This window comes from Cryptomeria japonica, chromosome 8 (genome assembly GCF_030272615.1).
Source record: "Cryptomeria japonica chromosome 8, Sugi_1.0, whole genome shotgun sequence".
Classification (NCBI taxonomy): domain Eukaryota; kingdom Viridiplantae; phylum Streptophyta; class Pinopsida; order Cupressales; family Cupressaceae; genus Cryptomeria; species Cryptomeria japonica.
In genome coordinates this window covers 172,472,994-172,500,587 of record NC_081412.1, presented here as the reverse complement: position 1 = coordinate 172,500,587, position 27,594 = coordinate 172,472,994, and the positions used below count along the sequence as shown (strand labels likewise).

The 27,594-nt window shown below is 36.4% G+C and overlaps 1 protein-coding gene across 4 annotated transcripts in view; it reads left to right on the top strand.

The window, feature by feature from the left end:
- Nucleotides 1–26,370, top strand: part of LOC131050631 (methionine aminopeptidase 1D, chloroplastic/mitochondrial) — a 172,994-nt gene extending 146,624 nt beyond the window's left edge. For 3 of the 4 annotated variants that reach the window (XM_057984828.2, XM_057984827.2, XM_057984829.2), the window contains one exon: nucleotides 25,720–26,370. In XM_057984828.2, coding sequence (XP_057840811.1) covers nucleotides 25,720–25,865 — 146 coding nt within the window. In that variant the 3' untranslated portion in view covers nucleotides 25,866–26,370. The remainder of the gene's footprint in view (nucleotides 1–25,719) is intronic. The other variant, XR_009106987.2, reaches the window with a different exon arrangement.
- Nucleotides 26,371–27,594: the final 1,224 nt, after the last annotated feature.

The window sequence follows — 27,594 nt, the reverse complement described above, 5'->3', positions numbered from 1 at the left end:
TACGTCAATGAATAATTGTGAATATATGATAATGAATATTTTCGAATATATGTTAATGAATATTCCCGAAAACATGTCAATGAATATTTTTCTTGAATATATGTTACGAATATATATGTTAAGTTAGGAATATGTAAATGTAGATTATGGAATGTGAAATGATAATGAATTGTAGAATGTAATATGAATAATGGGCTATATGATGGATGCTATTGGGAGGAAAATCCCTTAGCCTAATGCAGGGATTATGATAATCCCTGGTAGGTAGTATATACTGAATATCTATATGCATATATGTATGGCTTGGTTGACAAAGTTCATCCAAGAAGAGACGGATTTGGCCGGTCCTCTCTGGTAGACTTGGATGATGAGATGCATCATCCAAGGCAAGGAATTGATCATATATGATGGTCTTCCTTGGTATGGCTTGGGTATAAGAAATTACATCCAAGACAGGAATCGATTAACCTTCGATCTCCTGGATGGCTTGGGTGTAAGAAGTTACATCCAAGGCAGGAATTGAATTAATCTTTGATTTCTTGGATGGCTCGGGTGTAAGAAATTACATCCAAGACAAGAATCGAATTAACCTTCGATTTCCTGATATGGCTTGGAACCAAGATGGGTTCCAAGAAGGCGAGCTCCACAACCGCCTAAGGACGTGTCTCAGTGTTGCACTCGTATCCTTTTTAAGAATTGAAATTAGTGTTAATTAAGTAATTGAACTTTAATTACAAATTAGATTAGTTATGTATATATTTTTGTTGTGTTTTAACAATCTGTTTTGCAGGACAATGATCTCTAACTAGTAGGGACATTACAGTCACAAAGCCATAAATTCTAGCGTGTTTGCTAGGAGAAATTTCAGTTTTGTGAATAGAAATTCATTTGCACCTTTGAGGAATTATAAGGTTGTTTGTTAGAAATGTAATAACCTTGGCCATACTACAATATGTAAGAATGACTTGACAGACTTTACCAAGAAGTTTGAAACAAAGAGCAAGGCAAAGGAGAGTTCCAAAGTGTTGAGGAAAAAGGAGAAGCAAAGTATTGAAAAGTACTTAATTGTGTAAACAACCTTTATTGCACAAAATGAAAAGGATATCTTGTATGTTGATAGTGGCTGCTTCAGACATATGATTGGGGATAAGAGTAAATTTTTTACTCTTAAAAGGATGAATGGAGGTAAAGTTAGATTCGGCGGTAATTCTTCTACAAGAGTTGTGAATAAAGGAACACTTGTGTTAAATAATGGTGAAACCAAAGTTGAAAATGTTTTGTATGTTAAAGGGCTGAAACATACTCTGTAGATCATTAGTCAGCTGTGTAATCAAGGACATAACTTGATCTTTAATTCAGATTGTTGTGTTATTAGTAAAAATGGAAAGCATGTTGTTGATGCTACTGGAGCTGCTAACAATTTGTATATTCTTGATGATACTAATGGTGAAAAGTGTTGTTTAAGTTAGACGAAGCTTGGTTGTGGTGTAGAAGATTTGGGCACATGAACTAGTACAGGAGCACCAAAGTCAAAGATGGTCAAAGAATGCATATAGGGGTCTAGGGTCACGTTTATTGTCCATTTGATGTAATAAGGTCATATTAAGACCATTTTGCATGTTTTAGTTCACGTAGGGTCATTTAGTGCAAAAATGCTAAAGTTGTCAAAATTTGTTGTCAAAGTGCTTAGCAACTTGACAACTTTGGAATGTGAAGGGTCATATTGTTCAAAAATCAGTTGTGGTCGTTGGAATTCAGGCCAAACCTGTTTAAATAGCCTCAAAATGCTCGAGGCATGGTTGTTGAATACTTTTTCTGCAAATTTAACCGTTTTTCTGCGTTTTCTGTGTGTTGTACAGTTTGTATAGGTAGATAGGATTGTGAGACCCAATGTAAATGCAAGGGTTCTGAGTCTACTTTATTTTGCATCAAGTTTGGTTTAATTTCATAAAGAAATAAGCTAGTTATAATTGTTTCTTTGCAGACTACCTGTAAACCCTAGATGACAAGGGTTTGTACACAAAAACATGAACAAAACTCCATTCCACCATACAACAATTGGCCAAACTCGGTGGAATGGAAGATTCTGATTTTGTTTTAATGTTTTTGTCAAAAGTTTTAGTAGAGGATGGAGTTAGGAGGGGTTTTATCCAAACCTTGGCCTAACATCTTTGTGTTAGGCTAGTTAGGAAGGTAAATTGTGAGGACAGTAAAGAAGAGAAGAGTTTCAATGAAAATGATGGTGGATTGTGAGCATACATGATGTGCCAAAACCCTACAAGCTGGTGGGAGAAGTTGGAAACCCGATTTGTTGGGATTTGCTTTGTAAAAGTGGCCTAATTGGGCCTTGCTGCAGCAAGAAATCTCTTTTTTGTGATATGTTCCAAAAGACCACATAGCCAACTAGAGATATAATTTCAAATTCCTTAATGGGTGTGTAAATCTGCTCTCTGTTTATGAAGGAAAGGTCTGTGTAAAAAGTTATTTTTGACAGTCTTCGTTGGACGGGCTACTAGGCCTCTAGGAGCAAGATAGTGAGTAGGCCTTAGAAGGTGTCATCAAACCCCTTGGGTGGCAAAGTTGGAAGTCCATTTGTTATATGGTGCCCTTGGGAGGCCTAGTTGCACACAGACCGTTGTTGCATAGGTGAGTTGGGAGAAAGATCTCACTTGATAAGAAAGTGGTGCCTTTGTAGAGTTGTAATTGTGATTGGTTTGAATCATACTTCTCTACTGCATCAAAGTGGTATCAGAGCAACAGGTTTTGATAGGGAAAGATAAGTTTGGTTGAAGAATAAGTTGGTTGTTATAGACAAGGACAAGATGCCTCCAAAGAATGCTATTGCAAGAGAGGTTAGTGAATTGAAGCAGAAGCATGCCAGGGACATGAGGGAGCTGGAAGAAAGGATGGCTGCAAGAATGGAAGCCTTAGAAGCCAACCAGATAAGAGATGAGGTCGTGGGAGATGTGAGTGACTAAGGGGAAGAAGAAGAACCCCAAGGAGGGCTCGAGGAGCAAATGGACCCTAAAGAAGAGAGGATGGCTAGGTTCTTGAAAGCAGTCAGAATTATCGGTCATAAGCACAAAACATACTTACCCATGTATGGAGAGATTTGGATGGAGAAGAGCTCATAGATTGGATAGGGGCCTTGGACAACCATTTTGTGTGTGAAGATGAGGAGGAGGAACATAAGGTGAAGGTGGCCAAATCAAAATGAAAAGGTCATGCTTTGCTATGGTGGGACTTTGTGCAAACTAAGAGAAGAAAGAAGGGGAAGCCTACGATAACTTCTTGGGACATAATGGTAGCAAAGCTGAAAGGGAAGTTCCTCCCTAGTGACTACAACATTCAGTTATTCAAGAGGCTACAAAACCTCGAGGAAAAGGAGTTGGAATTCATTTCACATACTGCAGATACATCATCACGTTGAGCAACCACACTCTCTTGCTCACATACCTTGTTCAAATTCATTTTATGCTCCTATCTGCCTTTACACATACTGTAGATACATAATCAAGTTGGGCAACCACACTCTCTTGCTCTCAACCACAAATTGCCAACACTACAACAAAACAACTCATCGACCTTATAAATAAAACAATAGGTCGGTAACACATCACAAACCTAAACATCTCATAGAGATTACAAACAAATCGGTTCAAGTATGATTGTCGGATTACATAGCAAATTACATAGAAATCAATGCACATCATTCAAGCTATCCTTGACCGCTCCTTGATCACCGCTTCATTGAACTCTGCAACTCATCATGCGGTTTCCATTACATGCAATGAACTGGTTCATTCCCAAGACAAAAACCGTTATCTCTACGTGCTAAAAAATCATTTGAAACTCTTCTCATACAACATGCATACGTGTCATAATCATTACCGCTCACCATTTGATCATAAACCAATACAACCGATTCACCAAACTCCATCGGTTAGGGTTTATCGGTTGATTTCACTTCTCTAGTAATATCGGTTTCCTTCACAAGCTCACTTACCGGTTACAAAACAACATTATAACAATATCATTACCAGTTATAATTGACATCATTGACAACATAAAAGTTCATCAATGCAATCTTCATGCAAATGCCAACAATCTCCCCCTTTGGCATTGATGGCAATACAAGTATCAATACCCTTGATTGCTATGATTGTGAATAGGAATCTTGGTTTACATTTTACCATGTACTCTCCTTCAACTAAGTCTTCATGTCTTCAATTGGTAATCGGCTATAGATCTTTGCCTGTCAATCATATAGATCATCTCCCCAATCTTTTTTATCGTCTCCCCCTTTGACAACTATGCCAAAGTGAAAGTAAAACCTGCAATGTCAAACTTCACTGTTCTACAACATCAATCTGCAACTTGATGCTCTCCCTATGGAATAACTCCACTCTACACCAATCCTGCTGTAAAATTCTGCAAGTAGCTCCGGGACTGATGTATTCTACATCATGCTCAATTGACCTCGTGTAGGGGTACAACCCCTAGCTGACCTCTAAGATACTCAAAAGTAGTCTTAGGCAAAGGTTTAGTAAAGATATCTGCTAGCTGCTCCTTGGTAGATACATGCTCCAACAATACATCTTTACTCTGCACTTTTTCTCTCAAGAAATGATATTTCAGCTCAATATGCTTGGTTCTAGCATGCAAAATAGGGTTCTTTGAAATATTAATTGCACTGTTGTTATCACATAAAATCCTTACTAGATCTGTAATCTTCATCTTGAATCCTTCCAGAATGTGTTTCATCCAGATTGCCTGGGTACAATTCATATATGCCGCAACATACTCAGCTTCAACAGTGGATTGTGATATACAGCTTTGCTTCTTGCTGCTCTATGAAACAAGTCTTCCCCCAAGAAAGAATGCACCACCGGTTGTGCTCTTCCTATCATCATTATTACCTACCTAGTTTGCATTTGTACTCACCTTCAAATCAAAATTACCTGCATATGGATACCATAAACCATAGTCAATAGTACCTTTCAAATATTTGAATATCTTCTTGGTTGCTATCAAATGTGTCTCCTTTGGATTCTTCTGAAATCTGGCAACTAGACCAATTGCATGAGCAATATCCGATCTGCTGTGAACAACATAATGCAATTTGCCTATCATTGACGTGTACTCCTTTTCATCAACAGATGCGGCTTCATTCTCCTTAGACAATTTCCAATCTGTAAACATTGGTGTCCCAACTGGTTTACAGTCACTCATTCCAAATGTCTTCAATACCTCTTTCACATACTTAGACTGTGTGATAAAAATACCACTCTTCATCTGCTGAATTTGCAAACCTATGAAGAATTTTATCTCTCCCACTAGAGACATTTCAAATTCATTTTTCATCTCATTTGCAAAGTCATCGCTCATGTCATCACCGCCTCCAAATATGATATCATCCACAAACACTTCACTAATTACTATCTTATCTCCTTCAGATTTGAGATATATATTGTTGTCTTCACTAGTTCTCTGAAAACCTATCTTCATCAGGTGTGAATGTTGCCTTTCATGCCATGCTCTCGGTGCTTGCTTCAAACCATATAGTGCCTTGTGCAATTTACACACCATATCTTTTTCATCAGTCAAAGCATAACCATCTGGCTGCTCAATGTGTACTTCTTCTTCCAGTATTCCATTTAGAAATGTTGACTTCACATCCATCTGATATACTTTGAATCCCTTATATGCTGCAAATGCAAGTAAAGTCCTGACACCTTCCAGTCTAGCCACTGGTGCAAAAGTCTCACCATAGTCTTCTCCTTCTTTCTGTGCATAACCTTTGCAAACTAATCTAGCTTTTCTTCGGACTTCTACTCCATCTTCATTCAGTTTATTCCTGAATACCCACTTAGTACCTATCACATTTTTATTCACCGGTCTGGGTACTAGGGTCCATGTGTTGTTCTTCTCAATTTGATCGAGCTCCTCCTCCATAGCTTTGATCCAGTGATCATCTCCAAATGCTTCCTTAGAAGCTCTAGGCTCAATAGTGGAGATCATGCAAGAATTTTCTCTTATTCTTCTTCTGGTTAATACTCTAGCATCCTTATCTCCAATAATCTAGTCAGGATTATGATTGAGTCTCACATACCTCGGAATAACATGATCATTATCTTCTTCTGAATCTACCTGTTCCGGTTGAACTAGTACAACAGCATTGCCTTTACCAGTTTCAGGTTTCACCGGCTTTGGTTCCAAAATCAGAATACAAGGATCTTCATCCTTTTTCTCCACACTGGTTTTTCCTGATACTTCAGGATACTCATCCACTCGAACATCAGCACTTTCAATGATTCTGTGTGTTCGGTTGTTGTAACATTTGTAGGCCTTACTCTTGGTGGAGTAACCAAGGAATATGCCTTCATCACTTTCAGCCTCAAACTTACTAACACAGTCACCTCTCTTAATAAAACATTTACTGCCAAATATCTTAAAATAACTGACATTAGGTGATCTACCATACCTATATTCATAAGGAGTTTTATCCTTACCTCTCTTTACCAATATCTGGTTCATAGTGTAGACAGTTGTGCTGACAGCTTCTCTCCAGAAAGTTTTTGCTACACCTCCTTGTATCAACATCGTTCTAGCAGCTTCAACAACTGACCAGTTGTTCCTCTCTGCAATACCATTCTGCTATGGTGTCCTCGGTGTAGAAAGTTGCCTCTTTATTCCATTCTCTTCACAATATCTAGTGAATTCTTCATAAGTAAATTCACCACCTTGATCAGTTCTCGGACACTTTATCTTCTTGCCACTTTCCTTTTCAGCTAAGGCCCTGACTACCTTGAACTTACTAAATGCTTATGTTTTATCTTTCAAGAATGTGACCCACACCATTCTTGAGCAATCATCAGTGAAGATCATAAAATATCTATCACCTTGAATACTTTTAGTCCTTATGGGTCCACAGAGATCTATATGAACCAGATCTAACAAATGTTCTACTAAAAAAGATTTGCTCTTAAAAGTTGAGGATGTCATCTTTCCCAACTGACATTCCTTACAAAAAGCATTCACCGGTTTGTCCAACTGAGGCAAATCTCTCACCGACTTGGACTTACTGACCTTAACAATGTTATCAAAATTTGTATGGCAAAATCTCCTATGCCAAAGCCAACTATCATCTATTTTAGCAATTAAACAGTTGTTGACTTTAGGATTCAGGTGAAACAGGTTACCTTTTGTCTGCTTGCCAGTTGCAATCGACACCTTTTGTCCCATAGATTTTGCACATTCCATTCTTAAACTCCAATGGATATCCTCTGTCATTGAGTTGAGCTACACTTAAAAGATTGTGCTTTAATCCTTCAACCTAGTAGACATCATCTGCACTGCTTTTTTCATTAAGAGAAATAGTTCCCTTTCCTTTTACCATGCAAGGTGAGTCATTTCCAAATCTCACAACTCCTCCATCAAATTCTTTCAAAGTAAGAAATTTGCTCCAATCATCAGTCATGTGGTGTGAACAACCACTATCAATGATCCAATCATCAGAATTATCCATGCGAGAAACTAATACCTTCTGATTGGATGTTTCCTCTTTGATGGCTACAAAAACAGTGTCTTCATTAGCATCTCCCTCAAATTCCTCATCAGTGATACCACCATCAACTGCAATGAGACAATCTCTTTTGCCTTTTCCCTTGTACTTCTTGAACTTCTCACGCTTATGCTCATTGTCACCATTAGGACAATTAGCTGCAATGTGTCCAATCTTGTTGCATGCAAAACATTTCAATGGTAATTTACCTCTCTACTTACCGGTACCTCTCGGCAACCGCTTGGCCAACAATGCTTCAAGCTCAAACAAACTGTCTTCATCATCAACTTCTCTGCTGGATCTAGATTCATAGCTGTGACCGACATCTCTACTTTTCCTCATAGGAGGGTTAGAAACTGAAGCTCTAAATGCAGATTTAGATTTTTGAACACTACCATCATAACCATTTAATTCAAATGCAGTAAGCTTACCAATGATAGAGTCAAGGGTTACCTTAGTTTTATCAATAGATTTTAGCTCCTGAATGGTTGCAACTCGGATAGCGTAGACCAGTAGAAGGGTTCTCAACACCTTACTAACCATTGTGCCATCTTCCACTTTACCACCAGCACTCTTTATCTCACCAACTATCTCTTTGATCCTCTGACCATATTGTTATATATTCTCACCTTCAGTCATCCGCATATCATCAAATTTTCCTCTTAGACTCTCTTCTTTGGCAATCTTCACATGCTCATCACCGCTATAGATCTCTTCAATTTTCTTCCATACCTCATAAGTAGTCTCCAGACCATGGACATCAACATACCCTGCATCAGACAAAGAACTGATAATGGCCTCCAATGCTTGATTATTTTCTTGTTGCTCTTTCTTCTGATCAGCAGTCATAATCCCACTAGGTGCAACATATTGAGTACCAACATGTTCCCAGTATTGACTTCCTAGACTCTTGATATAGATTTTCATTCTATCACTCCATATTCTGTAGTTTTACCTATTAAACTTCGGACCTTCTTTCTTCATCATGTTCTTCAAGATCTTTACCTGAAGCTATTAGGCTTAGACCTTAGAGGACTTGAAATGCTCTGATACCAATTGATGGTATGATGAATCAATAAGGATCCAGTCAACTACTGAGAGGGGGGGTGAATTAGTAGATAGAAAACTAATATAAACTTTTCACCAAACAAAAACAACCTCTCAAGTCAAACTCATAACTGACAAATTGCAATATCATTGTCAAGTAAACCGGTTGACTGTCATAACAAAATAACAGTAAAACATCTCTGAAACTCTCAAAACCTTTAAACCAAAATATCTAATACTTTACTGACAAAAGTAGAAGCTCATTTCAGATTGTTGTCAGTCATCATATTATATCAAAGTGGATTTAGCAGTTAAGCAAATTAACCATATCAAACATAAGCACAAAAACATTCACCACTTGACACAATGATTTTGACGTGGAAACCCAAATGGGAAAACCCACGGTGGGGATGAATACCCACAAGTATTCTGAAATCTTTTGAAGTTCACCCTGTTAAAGCTTTACAATAAATCCTGTTAAGAACAAATCCTATTAGGGACCACCCGGTTAAGGGATTGACTATAATGCCCTATTAGAAGCAATACCCTGTTAGGAGTAACCTTGGTAGAGGATTTGAAATCCAAGCTAATGGACCACCTGATTAGAGGATTTGAATAACACTAAGCTTGTTAGAGCTTCCCGGTTAGGGGATTTGATTGTTGTAATTGTTAGAGAACAATAGGGGTTTGCTGATCTTTTTGAATAGCACTACACTGGCTTATTCAGATCCATTTCATGCTCCTATCTGCCTTTACACATACTGCAGATACATCATCATGTTCGGCAACCACACTCTCTTACTCTCAACCACAAATTGCCAACACTACAACTAAACAACTCATCGACCTTATAAACAAAACAATAGGTGGGTAACACATCACAAACCTAAACATCTCATAGAGATTACAAACAAATCGGTTCAAGTATGACTGTTGGATTACATAGCAAATTACATAGAAATCAATGCACATCATTCAAGATATCCTTGACCACTCCTTGATCACCGCTTCATCGAACTCTGCAACTCATCACGCGGTTTCCATTACATGCAATGAACTTGCTCATTCCCAAGACAAAAACCGTTATCTCTATGTGCCAAAAAATCATTTGAAACTCTTCTCATACAACATGCATACGTGTCATAATTATTACTGCTCACCATTTGATCATAAACCAATACAACCAATTCACCAAACTCCATCGGTTAGGGTTTAGCATATCAACAGGTAGGGTTTACCGGTTGATCTCACTTCTCTAGTAATACCGGTTTCCTTCACAAGCTCACTTACCGGTTACAAAACAACATTATAACAATATCATTACCGGTTATAATTGACATCAATGACAACATAAAAGTTCATCAATGCAATCTTCATGCAAATGCCAATAGAGACTCATTTGGAAGCAATATCTTAGTGAAATTAGGGACGCATTAGAGAATGTAGAGGTGGGCAAGGGCATCCCTCTCCCTTGTGATTACTATGTGGTTAAGTGTCGTGGTTGTGAGGTAGGTAGGTATTCACTTATCAGTTTTGTGGACTCTTCCCTCTTTCCATGAAGGAGACTTGCAATTGAAAACAGTATACTGTGTTTGAAAAAGGTTCTAGGATTGGTTTTAGATGATGGTATGAGGTGGCTCCAAAGGTATTTGAAGGAAGAAGGGCTGGTTGAAGATAACAAGGATGAGGAAGAGTTTGGAGTAGAAATCAAACAAGAGCAGCAAGACTTTGCAAGTGAAGACGACAAAGCTATAGGAGCATGTGGCTTGTTGGCTGACATGTCCAATCAAGGATAAGGTAGCGGCCAAGAGGGTGGAACGGTCTAGTTCGTGAGTTGGGTGTGGTACAATTACTTCTTAGTATAGTAAGTATAGCTTTTCTATTATAGTTTGTTGGCAATTTGGTTATGTAACTATGGGATTGTCCCTATTTTGCTTACGAGGACATTGTGGGGGCATATTTGTCACTTGTTTAGGTGTGGATTTTTGGATAAAGGTGGTTTGGGTAGTTGATTGGTGTTGCTAGAGGTGACTGAATAGAAACAAAACTGGTGTATATTTTTTATATCAAAATGATATAATAAATATGATATATAAATATTTCATTGCTAGCCACTTCGACATATATAAAGAATGATGGATAGTGTCAATTTGAATCTTACCATGACTACGCATTGCTAGATGTATCTTTGCATGTGAGCCCTTCTTCGACCATGAAGAGACCTGCTTCTATTTCAATATGCATGGAGTTCAAGGTTGTAACAAAATAAATTGTGTTAGAACATATTAAAGATAATAAATTGAGGGTTAGGGATTCTCGTGGAGGAGCTGTTAGTGTCAAAGCGTCCAAAGCAAACAAAAATTTGATCATGCAAAATGGAACTCACAAACTCTTCATGCAACTAGAAACCTATGCAGGCTAAATGTGTGATACCAAATGAAACCTAAAAAATGTATTTTTAAAAAATATATTTTGATCAAAACACAATGCGCTTCATCCATACAAATATTTGATGGATTTTAACAAAAACAATTATATTGCTTTGAGGCTCATCAAATTTTGAACTTCATGGCCGAAATTCAACGAACTGTCACTATGAGAAGGGAATTTTTTTTTTCTAACATCCGCCACTACTTGTGCTCAATGTTGGTCAAGGAGATTATTCAAAAAAATTACATTGTGTTTTTAGGTCAATAGTCCTTACACCAACCAACAGGCAACATTATAGGTTCTATAGAATAATTTAAATATTATTTAAATTTGATGATTCTTTTATTCAATTGTCATAAATACTCTATATTTTTTGAATTCGTGTGTATCTATTATTTTTTAGAATAAATATTCCTTTTTAATAAAATTTGCATATTTGGAAACAAAATTGTGAAGAAATTCGACAATTTTGTGGAATGGTTGGAAAACTTCATAAAGGCATATTTCAGTGGTACCAAAGTATCTTTCTTGCTAGCTATGGGGAAAACATTTTGTGAAAAAATTCAAATTTAATTTCATGTATAGAGGTGACAAGGAGTTGGAATTTCATCGGAGGGAAAGGAGGAAAGATCTGGATCAATTGGAAATCATTGCAGACCGGCAAATTGTAGTGATACCCCAGAAAGACAAGAAGGTGATGAGTCAAAATAATAGGAATTCAAATGATATCCAATTTGAGAGGCTTGTCCAAGGATAGGAATGGTTAGGAGATATGATTGAACAATTGGTCTCAACTATGTAGAATAACACCATGATGAGGACACACAATGGTGAAGCTAGCTTGTCGAAAGTAAACGCTCACCAAGACATCCAAAGGCCGATTACATGTTCAAACTCGAATGGATAAGGTAATTGTTGAGCTAGAAAACTACACATACATAGGTCAATTATATGTTCTAACTCAAGGCATTTCTAGCCTAATTTCAGTCATAGGGAGGAGGTAATTGTTGAGCCAAAAAACCAAACTTCCATTTCTACTGACATAGTGGCCAATAACAAGTATAGATTCCTACTAGCTTAAATTTAGGAGGCCATGTCACTCATGAATTTTATGAGCTTGAAGAAAAGTAAGGATGGACAATTAACAAAGACAAGGCAACAAACAAACCCATGATATCTTAGATAGGCATTGGGAAAGTTGGACCTTCCCACATTTGATTGATCAAATCAGTGTACTGCACACTCTTGGATTAAAAAATTAGATACATTTTTATCATTGAGACCCATGAGGAAGGACAAGGCCATCAAATTCACTACCCTTCATCTTGAGAGTGTACCACATGAATGGTGGTATTGTCATGCATGTATTTTTTACAAGCAAAACACACTCAATTTTTAATTTTATTTTAAATGTGTGATGTCCCCTTCTCCTTAGCATGTGCACATTCACGAGGTTGGCCTATTATTTGACCCTTGTAGGCCAACGTGTTGATTAGAGGGTCGATTTGGTGGATACAGATGGCTTCACACTTTTATTTCTACATGGTTTTGATGAGATTACACGTATGATGTTATAATTGCACTTTATAACATAATATTATTTTATTTTAATAATTAAAGTGTAAAAAGAGAATATGAGCTAGTTAGAGAAGAATCTCCTAGAAGGAACCAATCATGTGGAGAAATAAGGATAAATAGAGGAGGTTGGTTCATTGTGCATCATCAGTTATTTGTTATCTTCTCTTGTATTGTGGCTGTGGAGCCAAGGGTTGTCCGCATATTTGATCTTAGGGAACGATACCTCAAGAGTTGCTTGATCGGAAGATAATTGAAGCAGGGGCTGCCTATGACTTCCACAATTGGCAATGGACTTTGGTTGCATAGAATGAGGTCTTGGAGAAGGTGAAAGATGATGCTAATAGAATTGAAGGACAGATAAAGGCAATTCAGGACAAGATCTTTCTTGTAGTTACAGAAATAATTGGGAACGAGACCATCCGGGAGAGAGATATGAAGTTGGAGAATTTGAAGGCTAGATCTAATTCAGGACATCTTCTTTACCGTCACAAGACCAGTCTTGAAGAATAATTTAGCTAAGGCATCAAACCTCATCTCCATTAAAGATGCCTTTCACAAACAGGAATTAGATTGGGAGAATACTTTTGCTCTGTGTGCAGACGACTTGGAAGGGTTAGAGTTCAAGATCAACATGTTGCCACATGTCACCATGGAAGAAGCTAACTAAATTGTGTCCAAATTCATTGGATATCAGAAGAAAGGGATACAATCCTAAAAAATAGCATGTTCTACCACTTGTCTCTTTTGAAGTTGATCTTGGATTTTATTTTAGAAACTTTATCTAGGGTTAGGTTGTTTAGATCTCAGTTGTCGATCTTAGATTGATCTCGGCCGTTTATTGTGCTTTCAAAAACTCTATATAAACTCTCATTCTCATTTCATTGGGTTGTGGAGAGATTTATGAAATTGTTGTACAGAGTTATTTGAGTAATAAAATATTCATTATCAGTATTGTTTTGAAATCTTTTTTATTGCTAAATGGTTGCATGGTTGCATATTCCCCTTCAACAATTAGATTAGATTTGCTTAAAGTTGTTAAATGAATGATAGATCTGATAAGTATTAATTGTTGAAATCTTGCTCATACTTTTATTGGATGGATGATTTTCTTTCAATGTGTAAAGTTAGCCTGAGCTTTTAATAAGGATGTTTAACTTCTACTTGGAATGATATTGTTCAATTGTTGGTATTCTTTCTAAGTGTGAAAATCTTAAGCATAACCCTTGAAGATTGCACCCTCTTTGCGTAGTTGTTCGAGTGTGGCGAAACAAAGCATCGTTACCAACTTCACCCAATCTTTACCGTCTCTTGAGTTCATAGGAATAGCTGAGAAATAGCATAGAATCCCTAAACCCTCATCCTTTTTATCTTTTTTTTAGTCCTAAACCAAAAAATCCAAAAACATAGAGCATAAATTGTCAAATCTGCCTAAGTACAGTTTGTGAATGATTTGAGTTCACACGTAAGTCCCCCTTGAGATTTTCAGCACACACTACCCAAGCAGCTATCCCACTAAAGTTGCTCGTTCGCACATATAGACCTTGGAGTGGCCTTGTGGTCTTTCTCGCAATCTTGGCACAAGTAGTGATTTTGTTCAGGAGAGGATAGAGTATCCTTGTGGTAATTTATTCTAAGTGTTCGATAGACGATAAAACGTCCATGTAATATTCCTCTTAAATTTTTTATTTTTTTTTAGCAATAAGAATTACAAGAAAACACCATAACCCGTTAAGGTTAGAGAAATAATCCAAACTACTGAAAGGGAACCCTTCCACCTTTTGTTCACCGAGAGCCCAATCTAGGAGGGTGAGAGCATACAGTATTCTGGGTATCATTAGCACCATAAACCAAACTGAAATTACAATGCACGGGCGGCAAGCCAGCCCCTTCTGCTTATCCAGTAGGATGAAAACTAAACTCTTGGCGGTAAACCAGCCAAGAGAAATAACAAGAAACTGAAACTCAATCACTCTACTGCGTATTTTAGAAGGAGGACATTACATTAAGCTATCACTCTACCGCATATTTCAGCGGGAGGACAATTGCATAAAACTTATCACTCGACCACTTATTCAGTGGGAGGATTGAGTACATAAACTGAATTACAATGCAAGAAGGTGGCTAAGCCAGCCTCTTCCACTTATGCAGTGGGCAAGCAACACATCAAAAATGGTTAGTAGTACTACTACTTAACCTTACAATATAGGAATTAGAGAGATTGAATAGAAAAGTAATGTTGTCCAAGCTGATAAATATTCCCAAGCAAATGCTAACTCCCCAAAAGCCCTTCAACATGAAACTATGAATTTCTAGGAGCAATGACATGCAGACCAGCAACTTCAAGAAGCTATGACACACTCATATCTCTCTCCAAACTCACCCAAATCTCTCCAAATCACTCCCAAATCAACTAATCTACTCACTCTCCTAAATGCACACCCAAACACTAACTTTTGGAAATCTGTAATTTTTGACAGCAAGCTAGAAACGCATAACCAGCAACACCAAGACACACTAAAATGCATAAAACAATCTCACAACTCGCCCAAATCACCCAAACTGCAAATATATCAATACTAACCAAGAGCAACCAATAAAATGACCACCAAACATCCCACTTAACTCAACTTACTTCCAAATGCCCATACAAAGAAAAACGCCATAGCTGGGAATTTCGATTTGCAATATTAAATTGAATGCTCAGAGATTAGTGCTGGAAACTTACAAATTCCTTCGCTTGGGATAGAAAAAATCAAAGAGCCAATACCCAGAAGCAGCAGGTGTAATGCCCCGTCAGGAAACCCCGAAGGGATAAAGCTATAACTCAAGAATGGAGTGCAATAATTTTTTTTTAAAAGTTACACCACATTAAGATACCACAAGATATCAAAGATTCAGATTACATAGCGGAAGACATCAACTAACACCTAAAGAGTTTCCCAACGAGATTACTTAAATTTCACAATTCACTTAACTCACACAATTAATCCCATAAGCTGATTATCTTAATAACGAGATAATTCTTAACCGGGCTAATTTCTTTCAAAAGATGAAAATATAATTCACAAGATAAGGTTCATCCATCAAGATTTATTCATACCCATCATTAATACTTTTCATTAAAATATAAGCCATGCATCTAATATTCTAACAGAGTAGAATTTTATCATAAACATGTGAGATCTTTCCATGCATATTTAATTTCCTTAACAACAACTAAATAGATTCCATTACTCTAAGTTACGTTCTTTCATATTCCAATTTACTGCATTTTAAAAGACGATTGCATACATGCATCTACGATAAATCTCATCTAAACCACTTATGCATTCGATCAAAATGGCATTCATACATGCTAACACTAAACATGAAATATAAGAATAAAAGCATCACATAACACCAAGATGATCTCGGAGTTCACCCCTAAAGGGCTACATCTCCGGGTCTGTTCAACTGCAAGACCCCTCTGATAATTAATAAAGTTAAGAATACAAGAGGTTACACCATTTTCAATCCTGCCATCAAAGCGAAACATAAACAATATACAAGCGACCGCATCGGTCAATAAATACATAAACGATCCCTAAAAAGGAAAGGATCCAGCTGAACAAAATCAAAGCTAATAAAAAGGTCCATTAGAGCACCCATAAAACTGAGTCATCACCACCCAAGGTCTAGCATGAAACCAGGTACTCACAAGGGCATAGACAATAGGACGACCCACAAACGTGCTCCTAACAGGATAAAACGACAACACACTAGCGAACGTAGGGACAAGTGTCATCACACAACCTGGTATGGTTACCATGGCAGGTCTTCATAGGTTTTGGCCCCATACACTGGGTTACCCTGGCAACCTAATCCGAGCCTCCAGCCCATCCAAGCCTCATGTGGACCCACACATCCTTTCATGAAGACAAGGATGATGGTTTGCCATTTCAGGCCTTCTCACAGCATGTCGAGTCTGTGTTAGCACTCGTCCCATGTGTGAGGCACAATTATCTTACTTAGAGATTAACATTCTAATCTACTGTTAGGTTATCACTTATTAGACTCACTTTCGATGGGTTACCCAGCAGCCACTTTGGGCGTGGCCCCCAATCGAAAGCCACTTTCCCATACGACACTAGACTATACTCAAGCGACCTCGGAAATCGAGGAATACACATGGTCAAGCAAACGGAGTTCAAAAAGGAGGGAACAACCATTTGGTCAAACACGACTCAAAAGAGGTACACTTACTGACGGTACTCTAACCAGAGACCTGACCAACTATGGTCAACCATGAATCATTATTCGACACCCACATAAAGGATATGACCAATACAACACCACAACAAAATAACAGTCAAGTCGAGACCGAGGATAGAAACAGGTACCCAAATCAACCATACGACAGGGTCCAATCAAACAAAGCAAGGCTTGTCATTACTGAAGCAAAAGCGAATACAGAAATTAAACTCGCATAGGCAATAACCGAAAGAAAGACAATCTTTTTCCATATTGATTTAAACATTAAAATCGATCCAATTTTCTAATTGATCTAAGTTTGATTGCAATTTGTCTACCTTGCCTAGGCACAGGTCGTTCATGGTTTCTAACTCAGTAAAGTTCATTCGCATCATAAAACTACATAAATACGTCATCATGAGTTTTCAAACCAAATTCACATGAATATAAATAAATAAACATAAATCAATTAAAATATGATATTTATTCATCAAAATAAAACATCATTCTCACACTGGTTCGGAAACAATTTCTCAAAATTCATTTTTTTCGAGAACCAAGTTACTCTCTTCAGATTAAGGAAATATACATTTAAAGAAACCAAAAATAGATAAACATCTCCCAAATTACCCAAAATATTTCCTTGCGTATATTTAAACAAATATACAAACCTAAAATAATAATTATTATATATATCTCTAACTATATATACCATAATTTATAAATTCACAATTCAACCGCAATTAATATATATTTAAAAAAAATATACATTAATTAATAAAGATAATTAATATATAATTAATAATACTCATTAATTATAATTCACTACAATTAATATATATATATAATATAAATTAATTAGTAATTAAAAATTAATATATTATTAATAATATACATTAATTTAAAAGTAATAATAATAAAAAGAAACTTAATTTAATTTTGTTTTTTGAAATAATAAAAAGAAACTTTAATTAATAATAATAAAAAAAGAAACTTTCTTTTCTTTTAAAAAGGGTAAGGGGAAACCCACGTGGTTCCCATTCCTTTGGGAAGGGATGTCCCCACAGCCTTGGCTTTTGGCAGCCCAAGCGTGAGGTTGGGGTTGAGCCTTGGCTCCCCCACCTCACGTAAAACAATAAAAATGTTTTTGTTTTTTATTTTGGTTAATTTAAATTTTGAATTTTTTTTTTATAAATTTAAACAATTCTGCCCTCACAGAATGAACAGACACAGAAAATTCTCAGTTAATTTCTGGGAAATAATTTTCATTTCAAATCCCTCAGGCATAAATAAACATTTTTTTTTTACAAAAAAAATCTCAAACCAAACCCCAAATGAAATATACTCAGAAATTTTCTGAGACAAAACAGAAAATGAATTTAATCAATCTAAAACAAAACATTTTCATTCTCACAACTAATTTAACAGTCTATAAACCAAATTGCAGGATTCATTGGAGGAATTTTGGATTTCTTACAAATCCTATTTACACACAGCACTTTAAATTTAACCCATCATTTCTTTTTCAAAATGAAGAAATGGATTTGCATCCATGAAACAAAGGATTCAATGCAAAATTAATTGTTCAATTCATTTCCAAAATGAAGGGGTTTTCTTAAAGAAAGAAGGGTAGCTACACACACAGGAAGCTCCTTTAAATTCAAGCAAATTCAACAAAAAAGAACAAAGGATTAACCAAAATACCAACCTTGAATGCTATCCTGGAGGTGTTGAAGATGAGTTCCACCTGCAAAAATACCCAAAATCCTTCCACCAGAAATTCCCCAAATTCTTCCCCGTAATCATCCTAAAATATTTTTCCAAAAATTTTTTTTTTTCCAAAAAATTCAGTCCCCAATATTTTCCAAAAGTCTAGGTTATATGGAAAAGTTTGACCAAAAATCTAATTTTTGGATTTAAATTTTTTATTTAAAATAATTCCCAAAAATCACTATTTTCCAACTATATCAACAAATTAAATGCTTTTCAATTCAAAATTGATTTTCTCAATTAATTCAATTTAACCTTTCTATTTCCGAAATGCCAAGAAGATAAAATTAATTCTATTTCAATTAAAATTAAATCTTTCTTTTTGTAGGCATAAACATAATACATTTAATATTTAAATTTAACCATTTAATTGAATTTGCTCCCAATTTAAATCGAGCAATTCAGATTAACGATAAATCACATAAAGAAATCTTGTTTAATTTAGTCCATTAATCTTTACTGCACAAACACATATTTAATCAAATTAAATACTAAGGACTAATTAATCAATTTAACCATACACACCAAACACGCAAACCAAGAAGGTCAACCGGACAGACGACTCGCAAACCCAACCAAAAGGGAATACCGATGATGACTGACGGAGCTCACTTGAGCACGACTATGGTCAAACTAGGGTCTTACGACCACCTAATCCAACTCTTAAGGATTAAAGAGGTACACTCAAACCTGCAAATCCAAGTGAAGACGAACCTCGCACTCATGCGGTACTGTATCTGAAATCTCCTGCAACCAAGAGTCATACATGCATACATATATAAACTTAATGAAAGCATTAGTCCGATATTAATACCACGAAATAGGAACACTAACGACTTGCATACAACTGGTGCAAAAACCACATTAACAAATATGCACTAAATCAACACATCTGACTATAATCATTATATTATGATAAACTAACCAAGATTAAACTGAGATTAAAAATTGATTAGGGCAGGGGTATTACAGCAGGCGATCAATTGGAGACTTATGAATGAAAGTATGCTTCAGTGATGACTTTCCCAGCAGCCTGGAAACACACTAGAATTTAAACCACAGCAAATCCAGCCATCCCACACTTCAACAAACTCACCAAGGACATTGAGAGAACACGGAAAACAGCTAGGTACTGTCTTGCAAGTACGAAACTGCACTTAGCTAGGAAGGCTCACTTCGAAGCTCAGATTTCTATTGCCAAACCGGTAGCAGAACAATGCAATTTTCAAGATATCCAAAATGACAGCCCAAGGCTCTTATTTATAACTTCATGCTCCACCAAATTCAAATGCAAATGGCACCCAAACTCGATTCAAACTCCTTTCATTTCATTCATGTCCTCACCTAGACATGGTACCCACTTTCCCTTCTAGGCAAAGTTCGAACTTTACCTTAGGTGACAATTTTTCAACATAAAAATAATATAACATGAGATGTTTTATCATCCCCAATTGCCACCTTATTAACGCCCCTAACTTAGGAAAATAACAATATTGATATCAGATAAATTTTTTTCCTTAAGTCGCCCACAATACACTGAATAAGTAAATACAAATATTTAAATATTAAACCTTAGGACAAGGAAATAATGTTTAATTAAATCACTTATGACTCCAATACTGATTATCAACAAAAACCAGGATGAAGCTGAGCAATGAAGACCATTGAACTGCTGCAGGATCAGGACCTCGTCCAAACTGCCAAAAATAGAAATGCTCCATACTACCACTTACTAAAAATAGTAAGTCATGAAATACTCCTCCGAAAAGCATGATCTTCGCACCCAGAGAAAGAGCTTGGAAATCTCAATAATACAGCATCATCCAATCAGCTAAACCCTAACTTACTAAAAATTGTAAGTTCTCACTTCACCAAAGAATCCAATGCATGTTTATGCCACCCAAGAGATCATAAAAAACCCAGAAGGAAACCATAGATAGAACTAAAGAATTCCCTCCTGATAAACCCTAAAAAGCTCGTGCAGAACTCCACCAAAGTTGGAAACCCTAATTCTCCTTTCCACATAGCCTACGGGTCTCTGAAATAGGCCAATGGACCATTGAAAGCACATCATTGAGAAGGGGACATTACTGGAAACATATCAGGTATGAACCCAACACGGAGCATACACATAAAAACATGAGGCATACACATGTATATATGTAGACATGGAGCATACATGCAAATACAATTATTGTTAGATCCCTTCTCTTCCACTAGAATGCATCCATTGATTTATTTTTACCCTACAGGTTGGCAAGATCAAAGAAGAAAGAAAGAAGTATTTGGATCTACAAAAGGCAAGTCCATTTAAGGGTTACTACTCCTATGAGGTGGGAAGGGGGCCTAATGAGCCACTTAGAGTCGTATGGGGGCCTAACCCCACCTTTCTACTCCCATGAGCCGAGAAGGGGGTTGTAACTACTAGACTTGTTCCTCCACAAAGCTCCATTTGTTTATTGTCCCTTCTTCTTTCGATTGGATATTCTTAAAATCTCCTTCATGGTACATTGTTTTCTTGCTTGGATTTCCTTTTGCTTCTTCGCCAGACGACATTGCCTCTATATTACATGCTTCGCTTCTTTTTCCACGTGTCCTAACCTCCATTCTTCGTTGCATTTGAAGCACAAACCTTTCTCTTTTGGGTCTTCTCGTTGTTTTTTAAGTTTTTCTTGATCACAATTATGCCCATTTTCCCTTGCATCAAAAACATAATTCCTTGTTTTTGAGCTTCTTTCTTTCATTGAAATATAGAGGGGGATAAGGTTATTTTTGTATGGTATTTGTCCTTTGTATGTGTGATGTTTAATTTAGGGCCTTTTGGATTGCATCTTCAAGAGTTGTCGAATCGAGGGCACTTACTATACCCCTAATAGATTCTTTTAATCTCTCTACAAATAGGTATACAAGTCTCCTTTGAGAAACTTCTAGTACCATGACTGATAGTTTTTGGAATTCAATGGCATAATTTTCTATGGTTGTTGTTTTAGTTGTGTTAGTTCTTTAAAGTACCATTTGGGGTGTGTTTGATCAAATCTTGTGATAAGCCTTTGAGTGAATTCATTGTAAGTGGTTATGTGTTGATGGCCTAGGGCAATAAGGCCATGATGCCACCAATCATGGGCTATTCCTTTTAAGTGGAGGATGGTGTATTTTATGGCATTTTCTTCTATCGTGGGGCTAAGTGAAAGATAGGTGTCAATCTTTTGGACCCATGAATGCACCGTTAATTTTCTAGATCCATCAAAGTTTGGAAGGGTCATTTTACTTATCCATTATTTTAAATATTTGTCGAGATGCCTTCTTCTCCTATTAGGGGCAGTTTGTGTTTTAGCATCACAGTAATCCCTAAAGGAGACATTTTTCTTAACTTGGGGATCTAGTCTTGAATATGCTTCTACAATTTCAACAACATTATCAATGGTTGGATTACTCGCTTTTTCCTCTATGATGTGTTCTTCCCTAGATAGGAAGGGAGCTCTTGTTGGCCTAGGGGCTGATACCCTTGCTGGGATGTTGTTATTTTTGGAGTGGTTGAAGTTGGTATCCCTCCCATTGGTCTGGTTGGATCAAGAATAATTGTTAGTTGAAGCATGTGGATAGACAATGGAGTTCCATGAAAACATAAAGAAGAGAGGAAATTTACCAAATGTTGTAGTTGCAGAATGCAGAATGTGGAAAGGCAGTCGAAGCACGTGAATTGTTTCACAAAATGTCTAAAAGAAATGTGCTCCTATGGAATGCAATGATTGCAGGTTATGCACAAAATTGTGTTTGATGTAAAGGCTTTAGAAACTTTCAGGCAACCACAATGGGCAAGGGCAATGAAGGCAAAAAGAATGGTGTGGGAGAGGGAAGGAGGGCATGGTAGAGAGAGAAAGAGTGAGTGCATGGCAGAGGGAAGCCAAGATGGAGCAAGTTTCAGAGCAGTTCAAAGGCAACACAAACAAAGGATAATGTAGAGAACCACGAGGAAGACCTGGCCAAAGAAAACACTATCTGAAAAGAAGAATTAAGCACTACCATTGGAGTGAATTGCATCAAAGATAGGTCAATATATCATGAAGAGATCTTAATAATAAGAGGGCAAGGAACTACATTGCCCCAACCTGATGTTAGACTTTTTAATCACTGGACTTTTGAAGATGTTGAGATTGGGAATGATTTCAAGTTTAGCATTGCAGTTAAACACAAAGTGAACGAAGGAATTTGTAGAAGGAAGAAATTCTCTATATGTGAAGGAATTTGCAATGGAATTTTGTTTCTAGGGTTTTGAAGTGTGCATGACTCTTGATCTAACTTCTGGGTTCTCAAATCTCACTAGCTAGAACCTCCTGAAGAAGCAAATCAGTGAGACCCCTGGACAGTCTTACCGAATATCAGTTTTATCCTCTAAGTGTACTAGGTAGTTCGATCGACAAGACTCTGGCTGATCTAGAAAATGCTCTTGGAAGTTTTGTCTGTGATCATATCGGTCGGACTCTGACCGATGAGTAGCAAAGAATCGTCTTCGGAGTGACTCGTGATGTCGGTAGGTGTCTCACCGACAAAGCGTCTCTGGCTGATGGTGTGTGGTTGGGGTGACTCTAGCCGATGACTGGCCAGAGGGTGTTATGGGGCTGAAACTAGACCTCGACAAGAGTCATACTGATTTGGGAAGTCAGGCCGATGGATGATTGTCGAGGTGAGTCTTGCCGACGTGAAATATCATCGGGGTGACATTGGTCTTCGGGCTAACTTGGAGAATGTCGTTCCGACAGTATATGTCTTGCCGATGGATTAGGTTGTGTAGCTCATCGGTGAGACTGTTACCAATTGATTGAAGGCATCGGAGAGACTTTGTTCTTCAGTTTAACTTTTCTCATCCCTGCCTGACAGTTGTAGTCATGCCGATGGATTTTCCCAATTGATCATCGGCGGGACTCAGGCCAACAAGCTGATTGAATGCTGGAAGGGGATGGACTTTGCATATCATTCTGGTTGGATTTGCAAGACTCTAGCCGATCTGGGAAATGCTCTTGGAAGTTCAGCCCATGATCGTATCGGTCAGACTTTGGCTGATGAGTAGCAAAGAATCCTCCTCGGGGTGACTCGTGACATCGTTGTAGTCATGCCGATGGACTTGCCCAACTGATCATCGGCAGGACTCAGGCCAACCAGCTGATTGAATGCTGAAAAGGGATGGACTTATCAGTCTGAGATCTCAGACTCGCGCCAATTTTGGCTTTGTAATATGTTATTTTAGTCTATTTTGATTAGATAGGTATTGTTATCTCAGGCTATAACCGGAGGTTTTCTTTTCTAGTTCTTTCCTCCTGGTATGCCCTTTGAACCAGATTTTGTAAATCTTATTATTATTAATATGTATTAGTGGCTTGCCACTTTTGCCAAAAAAAAAAAAAATGACGGCAAGGAGCTGCAATGATTGAAGATTGACTATTATAGTCAGTAATTCAAGGAGATGAAGATTGGTGTGGCTTTAAGGAATTAGATGTTGGGAATAAAAGTGGACAACTGGAGTAACTGGGAAATTCTGAAGGTCTCTGGCAGGTGTAAGAAGTGGCTAGATTCATATTGCAGAACTCTTTGAACTCTCACAGGCAACCACCAATTATTAGAGTCCTATTCTGAGCAAGAGGGCATTGTAATTTCTGGTAGTGTAGGTCTGTTCATAAACAGGTCAGAAATTGTACTATTTATCTCTGCATTCTATTATTTCAGTCCTCTTAGTAGAAGCATCTTCAAAATTGATCTTTGGCAACAGATTTATGTTTGCAACATTTTGGTTACTTCAACATATGTTTTTTTTCCCATTACTATATTCTGTCATCAAATGAGTAGCTTTCGTTCTATGTATGTTGGGCAACAAGAGTTAATAAGATCAAAGCGCAATGACACATACAAAACAATGCATATTGGAAAACCATTTAAGCCTACTATAAACTTAGAAAATCTACAAATTGTTTGACAAAATCCTCAATGAGAAAATAGAACAACCTTTTGTTACAAGACTCACTGGGTAATTTTACAGAGTGGATACTTAAGTGAAAATTCATATGGTTTATTTGATCTCAAATGAGTTTAGATCACATTTTCAGACATAACTTAGATTGGAAAATAAAAAGAAAAGAAAGAAAGATCTTCAACATAAACATAGATTATTGATTAGGCAATGAAGGTGAGATTAGGAGGGGTTTTATAAACTAAGAATTTGCTATAATCAATATTTATCTATTTAAATAACTTTATTTTGAACATTAATGGAAATGGATGAGTTTAAAGCATGAGTTTCCCTATATTTTGTAATTATAATAATATGTTAAGGTTGGCATCCTATAATGTTGGCATTTTCAATTTCGAGAAGTATTTATATCCATGTTGGTTTGGAGTAAGAAGGTATGATAGTTGGAGAGAGAGTCTAGTATATATTTATATCTAGAAACCTTAATGATAATCCCCTACCTCATTAAGTTGATGTTGAAAAATAAAACTTCCCTTGTTAGAACTCTTAAGACTGGACGGGTTGACAGGCCTTGTTGCCATTTGGCAAAAGTGATATTAGATCTATTAGTTTCACTAGTAGGGGATAGGAGCTCAAAATTGTCTTAGCTTGGCTATGTGAGGAATGTTGGTTGCATGAATATGTATTACATTGGATATGGTTTGGATTTAATTTATTTACTCTTGGCTAAACATTGGCATTATTCTATTTAAACTATGCATTATTATAGCCATCATGTGATGTCTAATATGAAAACTATGGTGCATGGAAAATTAAACAAGGAATTTGACTATTATTAACTCTACAACTATTGTTCATTAAACCTTATCTGTTAGGATATAATCATAACACAGACTTCACATACCTCAGTAAATAGTTGCATATATTATTATACAATAGAAGGTCATTCATCACTAGGAAACAAATGTTCACCGTACTATTTTGTTTAGACGAAGCTTCCTATTGCATGAATTTGGCTGGTTTATATTTTGCAAGTTGTATAAACTTAAACGATCTAGTGCAGTATCTTTTACTTTCAGTATTCTTGTTTATCATACTTTTACACTTCTTCCAAGTTAATCCTTCTTATCTTTTTCAGAGCCCATGCTGACACTCGGCAGCATTGATCATATAATGTGGAGCGACAACTGGACAGTCGTTACAGCTGATGGCAGCTTATCTGCACAGTTCGAGCACACTTTATTGATTAGAGAAGACGGTGTAGAAATTTTAACACGTTGCTAAAACAAGTTCTCTCAATTCCAGATCTTCTGCAATGGCTTGTAGTCAACAAGGAGTAACTGATTTACACTAAGAAGCCAAGCGGCCATTTTTGTATGTCAAAAGTTTTCTTTTGTTGATCTGTCGATCGTTGTACATCATTCAATGTAAATAGTGGACATTTGTAGACTAACATTCAACATGAGTAAGGCCACTCTGAAATTTCAGTGGCTTGTTAATTGATTTGGGCTTCAATCAAGTCGCAAGTTCTTACTAGTCATAATACCTCTGTGTAGGATGTAGCGTGTTCAGAATTTCAAACAAGTAATTAAGGAGCAGAGAGAAGGCAAGTTATTGGACTAAATCATTTGCAAACATCTTACTGCTCAAATTTGAAGTGCCAGAAGGAAGACGAGAAATTCACAGATAGAAGGGTTGTGTGATGTAGAAATCTAGAACAGGATGGTTGAAGCTAGTAAAACAGTTATTTATTTATATTTAATAGTTGACCGAATTGATGTTTTGAGAATTTGTTTTGAATAACCAAAATTGATGTTTTGTCTAAAGTGGTCACTTAGGCGAAAAAGACTAATAGGCTTCATATTGTTGAATCAGGGACCTTTCAAATTTTTCTTTTTCCTGGTAATCATCTATTGCACGAGGTATTCTTTTACTGATACTTCCAGCGTAATTTGATCACAATGAAGGGGCCATTAGTTATTTGGTTGCCGAAAGTTAAAATTATGCATAAATGAGGTCTACATGCAAATCTTAGTGGAGTTTTTTTAAATTGTTTGTCCATCTTTGAAGTTCCCTTTGACATAACGCTGTGAATAAATCACTTATATGAAAACTAATTAAAAACCATAGTTCACAAATAAAATTTTAAGAAAATTCACAGAAGCTTTAAAAAGAATCGTTCAGTTTACGAATTTAAATAAAAGAATTAAGACTATAATAAATAAATTTTGTATTGATAAAATTATAAATATTTTTCACATTAATTAAAAATAGTAATAAAAACAGAAAATCACAAGGACTCATTAAACAAACTTATCTTTCTTGATAGGTATTCCTTCATTGTAATATTAATGTCAAATGTCGTTGGATGCACTCAAATCAATGTAAGTGACACAAAAATGACTACAAATTAGAATGTGTAGTAGGCAAGTTATACTGTATATCTAACAGTAAAATGTAAAGTGAAAGAGCATAAATTGATTCTGAATAAGACTTGTGTTTGACAACAATTTTTAACATTTTTATTGGTAATTTTAATATTTTTTAAGAAATTTTTAAGTTGTTCTTTAAAAAAAATCTAAGTTCAAAGTGAAGAGTTATCCAATTTTGTAAAATTGTCACAAGTATTCAATGATTTTTTAATCCTTGTTAAAAACATTAAGGTTACATGAAGAGGTCATGAGTTGTATTCCTCTATAAATAAGAGGCATCTTACAACCAAATATTAATTTTTTTAAAGATAACATGGGTTCAATCTTACAAAACACATGATAAAAGTACTCTTTTATGATCATGTTTCATTTTTATATCCTCATAATATTTGTTTTTAAGTATATATATATTGTTGTAGGATAGAAATACATACCTTATGTTTTTACTCATTTGTTTTACACTACTTTATGTATTGTCATGTAAATATAATCATGGTGCTCAATTTGTCTTGTTTGTCATACAATCTAACCCTTGCCTTGAACATATCAAGCAACCAACCGATCCATTTCAAAAGAGTCTA